Source organism: Semicossyphus pulcher, unplaced genomic scaffold (genome assembly GCF_022749685.1).
Source record: "Semicossyphus pulcher isolate SPU_LCO1_2020_fin unplaced genomic scaffold, fSemPul1.0.p SCAF_9, whole genome shotgun sequence".
Classification (NCBI taxonomy): domain Eukaryota; kingdom Metazoa; phylum Chordata; class Actinopteri; order Labriformes; family Labridae; genus Semicossyphus; species Semicossyphus pulcher.
The window spans coordinates 24,875,574-24,894,723 of record NW_027211770.1 but is presented as its reverse complement, the minus strand read 5'-3'; the positions used below and the strand labels follow the sequence as shown (position 1 = coordinate 24,894,723).

The 19,150-nt window shown below is 40.7% G+C and overlaps 1 protein-coding gene across 2 annotated transcripts in view; it reads left to right on the top strand.

Moving 5' to 3' along the window:
- Positions 1 to 6,965, top strand: part of slc9a1a (solute carrier family 9 member A1a) — a 31,538-nt gene extending 24,573 nt beyond the window's left edge. For both annotated transcript variants that reach the window (XM_069655546.1, XM_069655545.1), the window contains exons 11-12: positions 160 to 241; positions 1,028 to 6,965. In XM_069655546.1, the coding sequence (XP_069511647.1) occupies positions 160 to 241; positions 1,028 to 1,332 (387 nt within the window). In that variant the 3' untranslated portion in view covers positions 1,333 to 6,965. The remainder of the gene's footprint in view (positions 1 to 159; positions 242 to 1,027) is intronic.
- The last annotated feature ends 12,185 nt before the right edge of the window (positions 6,966 to 19,150 follow it).

Genomic DNA, 19,150 nt, shown 5'->3' with positions numbered 1-19,150 from the left:
AATTACTGACTTATATTAGTCTGGCTGCAGTATTTGGCTCTGCAGCAGAGCATGTATTTTAGCATTATACATAAGTTTTACTGAATGTTCACTGAAGTTACATTGTTACTGTTGCATTCTGATTATATGCATACAACAACCGTCCCTGTGTTTGCCTAGATTAAAGACATGAATAACTACCTGACGGTGCCTGCTGCTCCTCCGGACTCCCCGACCATGTGTAGAGCCAGACTGGCCTCAGGTAAACACATCCATCTTAACCGCCGCCAAATGCAAACACTCGATAGCTCCCGCCATTTTACTGAGAGGTACCACGAGAAACAACAGGACAAAGTTCAGCCCGTCACTAATGGCACCCACAGGGATCAGACACCAACACCACAGAATGCACTGCTACTTTTTCCACAGCTGCAGCGACAAATATTTCCCCCTCTGATGGAAATATGTGTGCACGTGCCGGCCGGCATGTAAACCAAGTGTGTGGTTTTTATTTTAGGCACAGATACTGATTTCAAACCTGCTCAGCAGCAGAAAGGGAGCAAAGTCTGTCCAGGTATGTAGTGAGTGTAGAGGAGACTTATTTTATGGTAACCCAGCAGAGCCTAACATGCATGCATCAATCATCTTGCTTGTTAACATCCATTAATGACTCATCACTAATGAGGGTATCTCATGATTGAAGAGGACACAGTCAGATGATTTATTGCAGCCTGGGAACAAAGCCTGTTTACAGAGTCGAGCATGATAGACATGTTGGATCCTCAGCTTCAGTTTGAATCAGAATTATCATTATTATGCTGGCATGCTTTGCATTTTAAAGCATTGTGACATTATTTGCATTTTCATTGTGTTGTGAAGCATTTGTAAAGGTCTTGCAGCCCCCTGTTGTTCAGTGGTTGTAAACTGCCAGCTTTGTCAACCCTACTATTTGTTGATTGCATTCTCCTCCCCTTGTACATTGTACGTTCATGCACGTGATCTTCATTCGAAAGCCTTGTTAAAGCTAACTCTTAAACTCTCTAACTAGACCCCCAAGCCTACAGCATGAAGCCGACGTCAGACAGCGTGCCGACCATCCATGTGGACCTGGCCTCTCCTCAGTCTCCAGACTCCGTCAACCTGTTGGATGAGTTCAGACGGGCCGGCCAGCAGCAGCAGCAGCAGAAGCAGAAGGACGAGGACCAGGGCCTGATGATGAGGCCTCCCTCAAGGCCGAGTGGACCCAACAAGCCCGGTGCAGACGATGCTAAAGACCAGCAGAAGCTGACGAGGTGCCTGAGCGACCCCGGTCCCAGCGCTGATGAGGACGAGGACGAACCCTTCCTACCTTGATATCCCAGGCTGGAGATGGAGGGTCAGACTGACTGCATGCCCGCTGTCACTGGTTAGAGGAGCTGCATCGCTGCTCTGCTCTAAATAATCTCTGTGGTTCAGAAACCAAACAAGCCAAAACTGCTAATGCTGTACAAACCAGAAAGAGAAAAGAGAGTGAAAAAAAGAGCCACTAGTTTGTTATCGTCATTGCTCTTTATTTTTTCAGACAGGAGGGGAACAGCAGCCGCTGCTGTCTGAGAGCTGGTTTGATAATGTGAGACATTCAGCAGAGAACTATGCATTACCAAAGGTTTGGACTGTTTTAGTGTCAGACAATGTCATTTTTACTTTAGTGTCAGACTGTTTTTTCTTTCTCAATGATTGCATAGTTTTCAGTTTTATGTTTTATTGTGATTTTACATGTTTTCTGTCTGTCCTGCATGTTATCAACAAATCAAACTACTTCACTCGGGGTTTCCATTCTCCGGTAAATTCTGTTGAAGTCCGACATATTCTAAATCGCCTGGTCATAATATCCGGTGAAAATAATATATTTTTAACACAAAAAATGATCACTGATTTATTATAACTCTGTCCCCTCAGCGCTTCATTATTGGTCATTTTAGCGAATGAATTACCGGCGAGGACGAGTCAGCGGCCACAGCCCCTCTCATCGATGCCACAAGCGCTGTGATGATCTCCGCAGCTATGGATGCTTGAATTTCTCCACGGCCTGCAAAGTCCTCATCAGGGATTTCAGTGAAATATATATCCTTAATAATATATATTTATTAATATTAGTATGTGTAATGAACTGCACCCCCTCAGGAAGAGAGAGAGAGAGGGAGTGCTCATTTAAACATGAGACATGTTGTTCAGCTGTATAAGTTTCAGTTTAGTGAAGTGTAGGAACTGAACTGCACGACTCCTCTGCAGGTTGAAAGTGCAACATTTACGCATATCATATGTTAATTTTTGGACAAAATATTGTAGGGATGATTCAGTAATTTTCCTACCCAATTCCACGCCCTGGATATAGCCTGCTTATCAATTGTTTTAATAAATGCAGATAATATTTGGCCGTAATTTCACCCATTTGTCCGGAACATTGAGACCTTCCAGGACACGTGGACCGGTACAGATTTACTTTAACGGAAACCCTGACTTTCAATTTTTGAACATTGCACTTGAAGGTGTTTATCTAAAATCTCACTGAAACTTTTCTTTCTTTCTGTCACTTTACTTTGCTGGATGTTCAAACATTTAGAGTGTAGCTATTTTAAAATATTTGGCCTTAATTTATGTCAAACCTTTTCACTTGGTGCATTTTTATCTTTTTAAAAATCGTGTTTTAATTTCAGGGGTACATACAAATATCTTTTTACTATCACAGTTTGCTCCAGTGTTTGCGGGCTGGATGTGTTTAGTCTCTGCGTAAAAAAGAACCACAGCTCTTACAGACCTGCGGCCGTGTTCTGTGGCTGTGAAGTCACGTGGACTTTTGGGAGCTTGGGAGACGGACAGGGATGCAGCACAGATGTTTTGATGTCAGTGAACATGCTTGATTCCTCATCCAAGTCTTTTAAGGTTCAAACCACATGTCCTCCGTTTCTGTGTAGATGTTTATGTTTTACCTCAACTTTAGAGCACCCTTTAATACTTACTCAAGTAGTGGTCGAGCTGTTAGAGTAGATATCTCTCTTATTATCGTTGTAATGAACAAGTCAAGTGCCCATCTAACAGTCACCTTCACACAGCTGATGATCTTTGACATGCCTCTTTAGTTTCCTTAAAGGCCTTTATAGAAGTATTTCTGTTCTACTTCACTGTCCAGCATATTAAGGGACACACTGAGTGGAGGCTCGTTCACTGGGCATGTCGTGGCAAAAAAAAATTCTATGCAGTACAGATGTAAAATATGTAAATGAATAGTAATATCCTATATTTATGAATACCCTTTAAAACTGAAGTCTTATAATCTTGTTAACATGCGACACATTGAGGTAAAACCACCGCAGAAGTCACAGCTGAAATCAAACACGGGCATTCAAACAGAAACTCACAAAAATAATGTTTTTGCACATCGGAGCAAGACTGAAAATCATCTGCAGGCATGAAAACATGCTTTAGTTCTGTCTAACCGTGAGTCCCTCACTGTACTGTATATGTTGTACAGTGTGTGTGAGAGCCAGTGTCAAATACACTGCATCTTTTTTACAGTCAGCTGCTCAATGAAGTCGTCGTGATGATTTACTGATTCACATCCGTTTGAGCATCTTAATGAAAAATTGAAACCATGCTTTTTTCCTTTTTTTAACAGACAGCAAAGTGCCACAGCCAGTGATAAGTTTGTAGAACCCACAAGTATTCTTTCACCCAACTCTATTATCACTTAATAAATATATCTCCTCCCTGCAGGCCAAAGAACTCACTATAGGAAGCCAACACTAGCATCGAAACACAGCCCCTCTCTGACATTAGCTGAGTGAGTCACTGTCACAGTCTTCTGTCTGTTTTCCAGGTGTTAGTGACCATTGAATCCTTCCTTCTCCTCTTACATCCAGAAGTCTCACATTACGGCTGAGAGGAATAACATATCATTTCCCTCTACTCTTCTTCTTTTAAGCATCTGTAGTTGTAACTTCCTGGTATGGGAAGTGTAGCGAGAGAAAAGAGGGTGTTTTGCACATGCACCGTTGTTGAGTGCGTTTAACCCTCTCTCTGCCCCTGACACTTTTCCTGCTTCCCAATTTCCAAAATGATAATTGCAGCTGAGAGCTGGGAGGGTCAAACCTTACAGCATCTCATTTCCCTCTCTTCGAACCAAATTGAATTTACTTCTTGAAATGTCAGCGTGTGTGACGGCGTGTCAGAGTGGAGAACTCTGCTGAAAATGTCAACAAGGACAGGTTCAAAGAGAGAGGTTGTTTTAAACCCAGAGCAGATAAACCAAATGACACGCTGCACTTTTCCCCGTCCTCAAATCTTCCTTTTCTCGCTGCTTAAAAGATATTTACATGCAGCAATGAATTTATGGTGTTCTTAAATGGTTTATAAACTGCAGCTACAGAAGCCGACAGACTATCATCTTCGCAGATGCTTGATGATTTGGCTTCTGTTTAACGGCACTTTGTTACTGTCTTCATCCTTTACGGCTCTGCAGAGACTGATAACTAGGTTTCAGGCAGGCTGCAGCAACGTCTGCGTTTCCTAACATACTCCCACTTGTATACATGTAACTGTGTGAATACAAAGCAGGGTATTTCTCAGAGAGAATATGCAGGATACTCTGTGCAGATATAACCTGTTAAAGCCTCCTAAGAGACATCATATCCCTGATTACTTCACATTATTCCAAAGACTTTTCATTTCTCTAAAAGCAAAGGATCACTGTTTTCATACCAAATGCATCTTTCTGGGCAAACATTGGGAAATGTTTGGTACCTCAATCTGAAGCCATTCAGCCTTTAGAAGAACCTTCATCATTGTAAACATAGATAATAATGTCGTCTATGTACACGTCATTTTGCCTTTACATTTAAATCGCCTGTCTTCAAACGAATGCTTCATGTTCTTTATTTGGTATTTCTGCACTACAGCGCTGGATTGTTTTAAGTCTTTGCAGTTTCATTGAATGTGGACTGAGAACGCCTCACCAGCAGCTTCAGCTTTATTTCTTTGCCTTTGTTTGCTTTACAAAACGATGTGCTTTATTCGTCGAACTGCTTTATTGTACTTTTTTTTTTGCCTTCTTTGGGATTTCTTGCTTTAGAAATGTGCTTTATCTGGATTCATGTGCATTGCATCACTTCATGTGTTTACAGAAGTTTGTAGGCTTCACTCTGGGTTTTTTTTTTTTACCATCTCATGTTTACTTTTATCTGCATCCCAGAGGCACTAAAACTTTAGACTGTGGAGCTCAGGCTCGAGTAGAAAGAGACTGAATTTACTGCTGCAAACTATAATCAGTGCAGTTGTAAAGCTTTATTCTCAAACTCGGTGCTCCTAAAGTTAGATTGTTCCACTGGGGAAAGTAAAGTGAAAGCATCAATTAACATGTGCTTCACATGTGGGCAAAACTCTTTTATCTTCAGAACAAAATGGGGTTTTGCACATTTTAGATAATTGATTGAATTGCTTTTTTACGGGTATCCAGGCAGACATTAGTCTCAATTTATTTACAAACTGTTTTAAAGAATCAACTTGTTTCAGATTTAGAGACCTAACTTAAAACAATACTGACATGCCTGTATGTACTTTATTTTTGTCGTTCTGTATCATGCAATCCCTTGAAGAAGTCCTGTCCTAAAGCACTGTCCATGGAAGTGAACGGGGCGGATCTGCAGCCCTCCTTCTGTGTGAAACGGCATTTTTTTAATTTTAACTGAAGGTATCATGAGGCTTTCAGTAGCCTGAGTTTGCCAGATCGAGTAGATGTCCTCCAAAGTTGTAAAACAAAGGGGGCTTTGTGTTATTAATCCTCCCCTGCAGCTCAGCAAGCTGTCCCATGAAACGCAAGACGACAGTTTTCTTCTCAAAGGACACTTACTTTGAAAGATACACTCTTCTTTGTAAACGTAGACTGCTGAGGACTCATGTTATCTTCTGCGCCACGCTGGAAAGCATTTGTTTGGTAGAAATGAGCACTCCATTTAATGTGCTTTTAAAAAAAAGAATCTTTTTACAAGAGGAACAATTAAAGCAACCCAAAATCTCTTTAAATATGCATACAGGCATGTCAGCATTGTTTTATGATTCACTTGAAACAAGGTTGATCTACAGTATCTTTAAAAACTGCAACAACAAAATGGATGGAAATAAATGTTCACTAGTAAAGTGGGAGAAACACTGAAACAAAATTTAGACACTACAGTCTGCTTTAAAAAGAATTTGGCAACTATATGGGCTGAAATCTGGTGTGTACGGAAAGATTTGCCTCGCCTAGCAGTACTAGGCTAATGGTTACATTGAACACTAGACTAGTTTAATTATACAGGCAGTCACCTCAGTGTGACGCACTCACACACGTCATCCCCATAATGACCCCCCGGTGTCAGTACTCTCCCCTCATTTACATCATTTGTCTAATCCTCCTCTTGTCCTCCAACATTTTCCACCACAGCGCGCACTTTAACAAAGCTGTACCTTTATCTCACACGCCGCCCTTAGAGAGCAATAAGTGGCTTTAATGCAGTGTACACATTGTGCATGGTTATCAGGTGACACCTCACAGGGGAGAGGAATGTGCTTAATGACGGGCCTTAGCAACAGGGATGGGTTGGGTGTTTTTACTCTTAGTGAACGCCATGACTTGATGATTAATTTCTCTTCTCTTCTGTTTTTCTTCATGTGTTTGTTGAATTTCTGTGTCAGCTGATTGCAAATGTACATTTTGCAATAATTTAGAGTTTTTTATTTTATATACACATAAATGGGAGTATATTTAAAAGAATAAAAAACATATGTATTAGAAATTTATTATAACAATGTACAAATCAGAGTCTGGAAGATAACAAGTGTGCACTTTGTTCTTGAATCATCTTTAGGCTTTCAGCATTCCACTTCTGTAACGATGACCAGTAAAACTAACAACCAGATGAAACCACGTCGGATACTGTATACCAAATTATTAAAGTTTTACTTTATAGCAATGCTGTTCAACGTCTCTTGATTTAACATGGACTTAAAGCGCTTTTCAAGTCTTCTGACCACTCTAAGCGCTTTTTCACTACATGTCGCAGTCACCCTTTCACACACACTGATGGCAAAGTGCCAATCTCCAATTTGGGGTTCAGCGTCTTTCCTCAACATGTAGACTGTAGTAGTCGTGGATCGAAACCGCCAGCCTTCCAATTAGGAGCAGCCGACTCCACCACTGAGCCACAGCCGCCCTCTAATGATCTGCTCATATGGATGCAAGTCAGTTGATGTATTTCAGCTCAGGACCACATTTTATACTCAAATTTACACATTTATTTGTATTAGTTTTCAGACCTTGAATTGAGTAAACATGGCAGTATCGCCATGTACAAATACTGTGTTACAAGTACAAATTCCTGAGATAAATATACATAGAGCATCAATGCAGACCGGCTGATTTCATACTCTAAACTATGTTATTGGATTATAACTTTCTGTGTCTTAATGTATAAACACCATCATGGATTTGGTGCTTTGTATGTAAAATCTGAATCTGCAAACTACACTCATCATGTAATGTATGTAGTATATATTATGTGTGCGTGCTAATGTATATACACAATACATTACAGCCAATTTAAGCATTATATAAAGTGTGATGTGATGCTTGGTAGTGCTTCTGTTTACATGAAGAATCCAGTGGTTTTGGTGAAGCAAAACACCATTCAAGCAATTTCAGAGTCACCACTGAACCTAACGAGCATGTCTGTGGACTGTGGGAGGAAGCCGGAGAGAACCCACGCATGCACGGGGAGAACATGCAAACTCCACACAGAAAGGCCCCCCCATGTTCGAACTGGGATTCAAACCAGGAACCATCTAGCTGTGAGGCTATAGTGCTAACCACTGCATTACCGTGCAGCCTAGTACAAGTGTAATCCTTAAAAGTAGGGATGCACGATATTGGATTTTTTGCCGATATCCGATATGCCAATATTTTACAACTCATTTAGCCGATTACCGATACCGATATTTTTCTCCCGCACACCTAATTGCAGAGATCATCAACTCTCTTCTGTATTGGAATTAGCGTACAGTATAATGGTGATACTCTTATCACATTTGTTACAACGGTCGGGGTGACGGGTCTTGAGATGGTTAATGAAGTTTGTAGTGTTGAGAGACTTTGCCTTGGCTCCTCCTCGCATCATCGAAGGTGAGCAGTCATTGCAAATAGCAGTTTTGCTATCTATTTCGGACACTGTGAAAAACTTCCACACCACGGACATTTTGGCTTCTAACTCTCTCATGCTGCAGGTAGACACACTTGACGTCATCACGCTGCGCCGCGCAGGTCTTCTTCACGCAGGGGACATTGCGCCGAGGTCGGGCATTTAATCAAGTGTGCAGCAGCCCATTATTTTATCGGTTAATTATAACGGCGGATATCCGCGTGTTGGCCGATATCCGGTAACGTGCCGACAATATTGTGCATCCCTACTTAAAAGTTACTTTTTCACCACGTGGCGTCAAACCTTGCTAATTCTGCTTGTGCACTATTTGTTATAGTGTTCAGTTCTTCTGAGAACCCACGCATGCACAGGGAGAACATGCAAACTCCGCACAGAAAGGGCCCACTTTATTCAACCCGGGATTTGAACAAGGAACGTTCTAGCTGTGAGGCAACAGCACTAACCACTGCACCACCATGAAGCCTTTATAAATTCATCAATAATATAATCTGTAATATAATAATTGTATTGAAACTGGCCAGTGTGTACTTTAATATGTTTTGTGGCTGACTAACCCTTTGAGGAATGTGAGGTATCCCGGGAGAAAGCTTCAGCCGCTCTGGATGAGGTACTTTGTTTTTCCCGTGTCTATTTCAGTTCGAATGAACCACAATGACTGGATTTAACGAGCTTGGCCTCCCTGTAATATTCCTGGAAAGGATATTCTCTATTTATAACAGTCACTCATTTTAATTGTTGGCAGTTGTTGCATTCTGTTGTTTTCCAGCCGAGCCTCCGGGTGGCCAAGTTAATTTTACATCTGAAGAGTCTAATTTGAGACTCTAATTGCAAGAGTTGTTGTTGGCTGAAAGTCCTCTTCATATTTGCATTTGGAGGAATTTAACTGGTGCTCATCCAGAGGAATTAGCAGTAAGTACACAGTAAAATAAGCTCAAATTCCCAGATCACCAACAGAACAAGCAAACAAAAGCTTAAGTTTTGTTTGTAGGAGAGAAGTTTGTTCCGTCCCAGAAATCCTCCATATTTCTCATGTGAAACAAACGGAGATCAGTGATCACAGAACATCATCTGGTTCACAGGCTGCAGTACAGCACAACAATATCAATGCTTTCATCTGGATAGAACAGCAAATGCCATCACTTTCATTTGCATAATATTGTGAATCTACTCTGCAGATTGGATGGTTTAGCTTAGAAGTTCATCACTCAGGGGCCAAGTGGCAATCCATCCATCCATCCATCATCTATACTGTTTATCCTGTTCAGGGTCGCGGCGGCTGTAGCCTATCCCAACTGTCACTGGGCGAGAGGCCGGGGAAACCCTGGACTGATCGCCAGTAAATCACAGGGCTGACACACATAGACAGACAATCTGTCACACTCACACCTACAATATTAGAGTCACCACTGAACCTAACGAGCATGTCTTTGGACTGTGGGAGGAAGCCAGAAACCCACGCATGCACGGGTGGAACATGCAAACTCCACACAGAAATGCAAACTGTGTCTGAACTGGGATTTGAACCAGGAACATTCTAGCTGCGACGCTGCAATCTTTAGTCAAAATGAAAAATTAAATTTGACATATTGGGGTCAATAGTTAAAAGGAGGAGATCAATTCAGCTTATGTCTCTGTATAATAAAGACATCACAAATCCAGCACATCCCCCCCATTAAAAATCAAAACGTGTAATTATTTTTGCTATAATGTTTGTTTCACATTAAACAGACAACATATATGCAGTTAATTAATGAGCTTTAGAGGTGGTAATAAGTGTATTTTGTAGCCTTTAGCCTTGTTTCCTGTCTTTATGCTAAGCTAAGCTAACTGGCTGCTGAATTGGCAGGTTTCCCAAACTGTCAAACTTTTCCTTCAGGCTGCTTTTTGTTTCATAAATCTCCATAATCACCATCTGACACTGTGCAGCGAGTAAACCAGAGTGATTAGTTTCCTTGTTTTGTGGAAAAGTGCTCAGTCATTGCAAGAAAAAAAGGCAAAGATCGGAGAAAATATTTTTTCTTGTAACCAATCATGTCCAACTTTTGACCCTCCTCTTTGTGAGCCAATGCTCTAAGGTATACTTATGGAAGCAGACCTATCAAGAAGTAACACCTGCACAATGTACTGATACAAATATAATACAACTCAGCACCACACTGCAGTAACTACTCTGTAAGTGCACCTTCTGAATCCCTTCTCTTGGGACTGTATCACAAAAGGTTTGATTCAGCTTTATGGTAATGTTTTAAGGCGGTTGCACTTTGTGGAGGTTTTCTATTGGATTTCAATATTTTAAAGCGGCTCTGCTTTAAATACTGAGCATCTCTGCTGCAAAACTTTACTTTCGGATGACGCAAGCTGTCTCTCCCTGTTATTAATCTTATAATATTGTTGTGTCACCCCCTTCAACCACACTTATCAGCTGTCCGACTGCTGCTTGGAGATAATATCAGGCTGCAACCAGAGTTAAATACAACAAATGGAGACAATCAGCTCCATACTTTGAGTGACACAGACTTCATTTGTCTGTTTAACAGTGAAGCCAACACAGAATAAACTCATGCCAGATATTTAACAGCCTCCCCCGGTGCTGCACATTTACATGTGGAGAGTGAAATGAGCCTGAAAGCTTTTGGAGCGGCCTGAGTGTTTATCTATTTCTATTTTGCTGTAAAACGAGTCTCATTTGTTTGTCCACTGGGTTCCCGTCACGATGGAGGCGGATAAATTGGTTCTGTTTGCATAACAGCTTTTCTGTTTATCTTCCTCCTGATCGTTCTTTAATGTTTAGAGTGGCTGCCCTTTACATATAATCATGCTGTTTGTACTGAATATTGGAGCAGTTTGACCCCTCAGTGACCTCTAAATACACGGCAGGTTTTGTGGTTATTTGGAAAGTTCTGTGTGCATGGTCAACCTACAAAACAATCAGCTTAAATTTTGGTGCGAATGACCTGAAGGTGAACATCTAACCGACCGAATTGAGCCACAATGACAGCTGAGTTTTCTGTTGCAATGCACGAATGCGCCAGTGGATGGCACTGTGTAGCCATAAACTCACACAGCTCCTTAGCAAGCGCTGTCATCTCTGAACAAGCTTCTACTTTTTCACCTCACTGTAGGAGTTGCACATTTAATCAGAGTGTTTGTGAGGGAGTCAGGCTCTCTGTGGCCCTTTTCCATCAGCTTAATGGTGTGTTTGCTATTGCAACCACTCTCATTTACATGGCCCATATCCCCCCTCTAATGTATGGCTAATTGTTGTGTTTATGCAATAAAACTCTGAACCAGCATCGATGTTCCTCACAAGTGAACGTTCTGTTTTTTTTAGCGTCGGCTAATGTGCTCAGATAATATTTCGTTACACAACAAAAAATGTTTTGATTATGAATCCGGCTGAGACGGGTCACTGGAGGGCCGCACACACACACACATGCACACGCAGACGCAGCAGTTTGTCTTGTCTATAAAAGGAACATACAAATATAACTTCAGCGAGGCAATAATGCTGAGCTTATTGTTCCGCTGATAGTATTTACACTGATGGCTGATCTGAGATGTTTTCTATTTATGTTGAAAGAGATGAAGGGATGTAGCAGTTTAGACCCACTTATAAACGCAATAAGCAAAAAGTGCACAAGCAGAACTAGCAAAGTAACTGAGTACTTTACTTTAAGTATTAGACAGTGAACGTGGTTAGCGCTGTCGCCTCACAGCTAGAAGGTTCCCGGCTCGAATCCCCGGACGTAGTGGGCCTTTCTGTGTGGAGTTTGCATGTTCTCCCTGTGCATGCGTGGGTTCTCTCCGGTTCCTCCGGGTATTGCCTCTCACCCAATGACAGATCATGACTAGTTGCAACATGCTAATGCTGCTTAAGGCGTTAGCAGCAATAATAACTGACTTTCTCTGCATAATGAGTTCTGCATACTGCACAACTCTGGGAAAACTACAAGAACAAAAGCTTACAGAAACTTCAATTAGCTTTTAATGATGCTACAACAGCACTACTGTACCAAAGCTACTCAGATAGTGTAGCAAGTGAAATGTTTTTGCCTGCACTAGTCAATACTTTCCAAACTGTTAATGCACAAGTAACTTTGTGTATAACTTTATTTAGCAGCTTGATGCCTCTGAAAATGAAGCACCTTGGTTTGGTCAAACATTAGGTGCAGCACTACATGCATTGAAGGATTGCTACAGCGTTCTGTTTGAAAGATTAATATTTATTTGTTCTATTTTAAGCCATGATCTTTATGGTGCTGTTGTATGTTATTCATTTTATGTGCTGTGCTTTCTTTTCTTCAGTCTGTAAAGTTTACATTGAATTAAATGAGTACTTTGACTTTAGGTACATTTTGTTGATTGGTTGTTAAATCCAGGATGAAATATTGTGAACAAGCATATGTCCCATTCTGGTATAACTACTTCTGTATAAGTGCAGGATCTGAATACTACACCCATCACTACAGGAGGTGCACAGCGTCAACAAACTAATAAGATGAGGTGATCCCACTGTCACATCTTGTCAGGTGACCCAGAAATCATGTAACATTTGGTCCCCATTTACAGTCCGCTTTTTGTCAGGACTTGTATATCTCCCCCCACGTCATGCACCAGGGTCAGCCTCCCACCCCCCCACCCCCCCAAAAAAAAGCTATCACTGATATTTATGGCTCGACATCACAAGTCCTGCCAGGCCATGATTCCCAATGTCAGGCGATGCTTTGCAGCGGTGCTTAGAGAAACAAATCGCAGGCTCAGTGACATTATTAATCCGGACACGCTGGCACGGGCCGATACATCTCTGCCTGCTGTTTGATGTATTGGAACGAGCAGAACACAGAGATGGACTTTTTCATTGGCATCTCGTTTGATGAATAAAACATCACTGGGAGTTGGGTATTGAATTTTTGAAATGGTTTTGGATCATGGGACATAATACAATCTGTGACCCTCTGCCTCTGAGTCAGCTGTTTTACGCCATTTCCCCTTTCCTTGGAGAGCCTCAGACGTCTTTTCGTAACTATTTTAGAAGCCCTAATTGTCTGTGATTTTACTGTATATGATAAATAAACTGGTCTTCTCTTTAAGAGCAGAGAAAATAAGTAATTCCTTATAGTCTCTCCTCTGATCTTTATCACATGCCAATTAAGAGTGGAAAAGAGGGCACAAAATCATTGCTTCCCATCCCCTAATGTATTCTGTTTGTGGAAACGCTTCCCAACTGATAAAGCATGAGTCAGTCTGATAACAAAGCCCAGTTGAAGGATGCATGCTCATTAACCACATGCAAACAACTTCACATGCAGCGCCAGATTTCCTTCTCCAGGCTTATAAATAATGTTTGTATAGGGAGGATCAGGATGCCAGTGCTGCATTATGAAGAGCCAACAGACACCACGTATGGCATTGCTACTCTGAAATCGTGTACTGAATCCGGACAGCAGTTTGTTGTCAATGCTGAGAGTGAATGCAAAGTAAACAAGAAATGTTTTTGTGGCAGCTATTTACCTACATAAACCATTTACCTTCAGTGAAAAATGTCTCTGCTTTGACTTTACCCTTCCCTGTTGGTAGCGGTGAGACTGTATTGCCTGGCTCATCTATCCTCGTGATGAACTAGGCTGTCACTGGCTGGCGCGGCTTCATGTGAGCTCAACAACTGGACTCATGTATAACTTGGCCTTTTGAGAAACGCCGACTTGATGTGTCTATTAAGTTGTCTTAAAACAGCAGCATTTGGTATTTTATGCTGCTAGAATCAGCATAAACTTATGAATAATCCATAAGTGAAAAATGCATCTTAAATGGCTCCATGTATTGGTTGGCCTATTTTCAGGCGCTGTGCAACATACACACTCGATCTACTGCAATCCAATACAACAGCTCTGCCATAAATTCTATAATCTATAATGTTAAATTGTCAGTTGTGTAAATTGGACTACATCCTTGATACTGAGCTCATAGTTAGCTGTGTTGTTGTACTGGACCACATTGTATAACAGGTGCTGTTTTCTGTCCTGTTCACATGAGGGGGGACATCTCTGAACAGCCTATTACAACATTGACTACCAAGAGATACTTTTACCAGGGGTGTTGTTGCTAGGGATTACTTTGTATAACGAAATAATAAGGATAGATTAGCCTGATGTAATAGATTAAATAATTTAGATAATAAGCCCAGCTAAGGGTTAAGGAGAAACAAAGATAGCCAAAAGTAAAAGATAGTCTGAATAGCTGAAATTATTTGCCAAAAGTAACAGTATAATGGCTGAAATGGTTAGGTTAAAGTGACAGTTTCAGGGCTGCAATAGTTAGCTTAAAGTAACAGTTTAATGGCTGAAATAGTTAGCTTAAAGCAACAGTTTAATGGCTGAAATAGTTAGCTTAAAGTGACAGTTTCAGGGCTGCAATAGTTAGCTTAAAGCAACAGTTTAATGGATGAAATAGTTAGCTTAAAGTAACAGTTTAATGGCTAAAATAGTTAGCTTAAAGTAACAGTTCATGGCTGAAATAGTTAGCTTAAAGTAGCAGGCTGAAATAGTTAGCTTAAAGTGACAGTTTCAGGGCTGTAATAGTAAGCTTAAAGTAACAGTTTAATGGATGAAATAGTTAGCTTAAAGTAACAGTTCATGGCTGAAATAGATAGCTTAAAGTAGCAGGCTGAAATAGTTAGCTTAAAGTGACAGTTTCAGGGCTGCAATAGTTAGCTTAAAGCAACAGTTTAATGGATGAAATAGTTAGCTTAAAGTAACAGTTTAATGGCTAAAATAGTTAGCTTAAAGTAACAGTTCATGGCTGAAATAGTTAGCTTAAAGTAGCAGGCTGAAATAGTTAGCTTAAAGTGACAGTTTCAGGGCTGTAATAGTAAGCTTAAAGTAACAGTTTAATGGATGAAATAGTTAGCTTAAAGTAACAGTTCATGGCTGAAATAGTTAGCTTAAAGTAGCAGGCTGAAATAGTTAGCTTAAAGTGACAGTTTCAGGGCTGCAATAGTTAGCTTATAGCAACAGTTTAATGGATGAAATAGTTAGCTTAAAGTAACAGTTTAATGGCTAAAATAGTTAGCTTAAAGTAACAGTTCATGGCTGAAATAGTTAGCTTAAAGTAGCAGGCTGAAATAGTTAGCTTAAAGTGACAGTTTCAGGGCTGTAATAGTAAGCTTAAAGTAACAGTTCATGGCTGAAATAGTTAACTTAAAGTGACAGTTTCAGGGCTGTAATAGTTAGCTTAAAGTAACAGTTTAATGGATGAAATAGTTAGCTTAAAGTAACAGTTTCAGGGCTGAAATAGTTAGCTTAAAGTAACAGTTAAATGGCTAAAATAGTTAGCTTAAAGTAACAGTTTCAGAAGCCTAATAGATAACACTTCCAACAGTTAGCCTAAAGTATGGATCAATGTTTTGAATGTAGCCTAGCTAAAAGTATTGGATAAGCAGTAAAACAACTTAGCTTAGCAATGGTAAACTGTTTTCAATAATTAGCCAAGTTATAAATGGTTGAATTAGTTGGCTTAATGAAATTGATAACTGGTTTCAAATAATTAGCCTCCTGTCAAAACAGTTAGCTAAAAGTAATAGGTAAACGTAACAAAAGTTAGCAAAGTAATAGATAAATGTTATTAATAATTAGTATAGTATATAAAGTATACTGTAGTTAAAGGGTTAAAACACTTAGCTAAAAATAATGGAATAATGGTTTAAATTATTTGCGAAAGTAATGGATAGATAAATAATAATGGATAAATGATTGTTGGCCAAAAGTGATGGATCAACTGTTGAATCAATAAAAGGGTATGTGAATTTATTTGGCAGGGCTGTGGTGGTATCTCAAGTCGAAAAAGGGTTAGGTGCTGCAACATTACAAAGCCACCAGAAACCATAACCTGCACATAAGCATATAATTGAATTAACACCTTGATGACATTGTCAAAAAAACATATTATTGGCATTATGCCTTTATTGCACACCAGTTGTATTGAATTGCATCAGAATGTACAGGTGTGCCTAATAAAGTGGCCACTTAGTGTATTTTGTAGTGTAAGGAGTGATGAAATACATGATATTTAAGTGTCATCACTTTACAAAGCCGCTGAGCCATCACAAAGACCCTGTCTCTTACAAACTGTCCTTTTGTCAGTGATGAAGCCCACAAAATGCTTCATTGCTCTACCTACTCTCGGAGGAAACGCTCTTGGATCACAAAATAAAAAGGCAAATTCAACAGTTCTGTCTTCTTACCCCCCTGTGTTCTGTAATATACAGACAACCAGTCTGACTCAATTAGGTTTGCTGAGGGAGATGGCTTACCAGTTAAAAAAGAGGGGTCAAATGCAGTACAAATTACCTTAAAAGTAGCTCATCCCACCACAGGCACCTGGTGACTAAAAATACAGCCTGAGGAGTTTTATGTGTCCGATTTTAATGAGCCTTATTACTTACACAAACATCTACTTTTTTTAAATGACTAATGCAACAACAGAGAAGAGACAGCGGGGGAAGAGCGATGATTATCTGTGCTTAAGGCTCATTTAGAGCTCATCAGACCTCACAGACATGGTCAGGAATGACACTGATGGTCCACTAATTTAAGCATACCCTGAGGCAGCTTTGGGACAGCAGAATGACAATAACCCACCTGGTCCTGGTCTATTGGGACCAGCAGGAGCCAGTAGAAAGTGACGCTGGCTTGTAATTAAAGACCAATATTGAAAGCAATCAGACCTGCATTTTCTTGCTCCTGCTTTCAGGTGCATTAGCGGAATTGTGCTGTGCAGGCTCTTCCGTAATGACCAACTCAAGGGCCAATCTATCTTATTTAGCCCAAAGAAAACACTGTGTTTACAGTTTAGCTTCGATTTTGCTTATGCAAACATTATGGAAACATGCTTTTGTAAAGTGTACACCTCAGTTATACAGCGATGATTCAGGGTGTTGGATGTGAAGAATACACTTGAAATCAAGCATGAAAGTTCATTCTTAACCTTGGAAGTAGTTTAACAACAATGCCAACACATGGTCTACTTACTGTTCCCACAATCTTCATTAGCTGGTAGAGTCAGCTCCGTCGTCTTGGATCCTGAAGTAAAGTCAGTATTAAGCTTTGAAACATCACAGGCCATCCATCCGTCCATTATCTGTACCGCTTATCCTGTTCAGGGTTGCGGGGGGCTGGAGCCTATCCCAGCTGTCATTGGGCGAAAGGCGGGGTACACCCTAGACTGGTCGCCAGTCAGTCACAGGCCATCACAGGCCAAATGCAAAATATAAATTAGTCACAATTAGCATGAAAACATACAGAAGGGTACATATTGTGAGTACAGGCCTTCTAGGACTCAGCCTTCATGTGCATCTTGCTTCAACTGTAGTTCAAACTTTTGCATTGCGAGGCTAGCTTCTATTTTTTAAAGAACCAAGAAGCCACTTTTCAAAGACATTTCCAGATAGAGTATAGACTGTTTTACCCAAATAGCATGCGTGTCTGTTGCACAATAAAAAAGTTTCCTATGTGGTAACAATTTTCTCGGCCCAAAAACAGGATGTATGTCCTTGCATTTTGTGTATGACACAAATTGACACATATTGCATGAAGGAAAAAACACATTATTCAATTATCCTGTAAATAAATACTCAAAATTAAGTATAAGAACGTCATAGTAAAGACAATAAGCAGGGAGATGCGTCATTTCCGGCTACAAATTATTTTGGCTAGTTTAGCTTTAAACGTGTTTAAAACCTTGTTTGTTTTAGCTTGATTGAGGAGACCAATTCTTAGCTATTGTTTTCTACTTCGAAGACTGACGATTAGCTTAAAGCTCCCATGAGGAGTTTTTTCCTGCTTATAAAAAAGACTGAAATTAATTCTGATTAGTCTATATAAGCTACAGAAGCAAACCAGACCATCAGCGACAAGATTGATTATTTCTTTATAGTTATTTTTAATACCTGAAACTGCTGGCAGGGGGTAGTCGTCGGGTGAAGCAATTAACTGCGCGCTGCCTTTGTTTACATTATCCAGGGTTAAAATTTAAAGTGAGTGATACATGTGACTGTTAAAGAAAGCAGGAAGAGACTTTTTGTTAAAACAAAAAAAACTCCACTTACGCATATACAGGACAAAACCAGCAAAGAGATAAGAGGTAGGGCTTTGTCCACACGGGGGCGCCAAAATAAATACAAACCGAAAGTTCCTTACAGCAGCTTTAAGTTGGAGGCATAACCAGTTGCTTAAGAGGCTAACCAACATAAACTTAATAGCCAAAATATATGATTATAGCCTACTGCCTGGAAAAAATGTCAATTTTCATCAGGTGGGATTCTCCCAACAGGTTCCACCAATGCACAGTGAAGTGTTAAATAACCCAAAATCAATGAAGTCTTGTCTGGTCTGCAGCATCCTTCTGACTAGGTGTTTAAAAGCTGCTTCATGTAGCCTCTGTTATAACTCAATGTATAGCTTCCTGAGGCATGTTGAGACATCTGTAGCACATATCCTCCTCTAAAAGCTTTTCCAGGATTAAAGCAGCTCATTTTCCTCGTGGGTGTGTGGATGGTTTTCTAACGTTACAGAGAGCCATTCAGACCTACTCTCCTTTTGTCCAAACGGCTTAACTGTGTTTTGATAAGCCGGTCTGAATATCCATCAAGAAACCCGACCAGCCCACTGGATTGTCGAGCGGCGGACCGTTTCGTCTCTCCCCCTCCTCTCCTCTTCTCTCCTCGCCCTGCCCGCACTATATGCTACATTTCCAGCCCCTCTCCTCTCGCTGTTTTTTACGCAGGCGGACGTCCACGGCACGGCGACACAAGCGCGCGCTACAGGCGAGAGAGCGAGGCACTGTAGGCAGGCAGGCGGAGAGACGGAGACACGGCGGCGGGTACTGGAGCGACGACGCCGCGGCGGTGTTGTTTGTCTTTGTTGAGGAAACCGGCGTCGGACTGGATG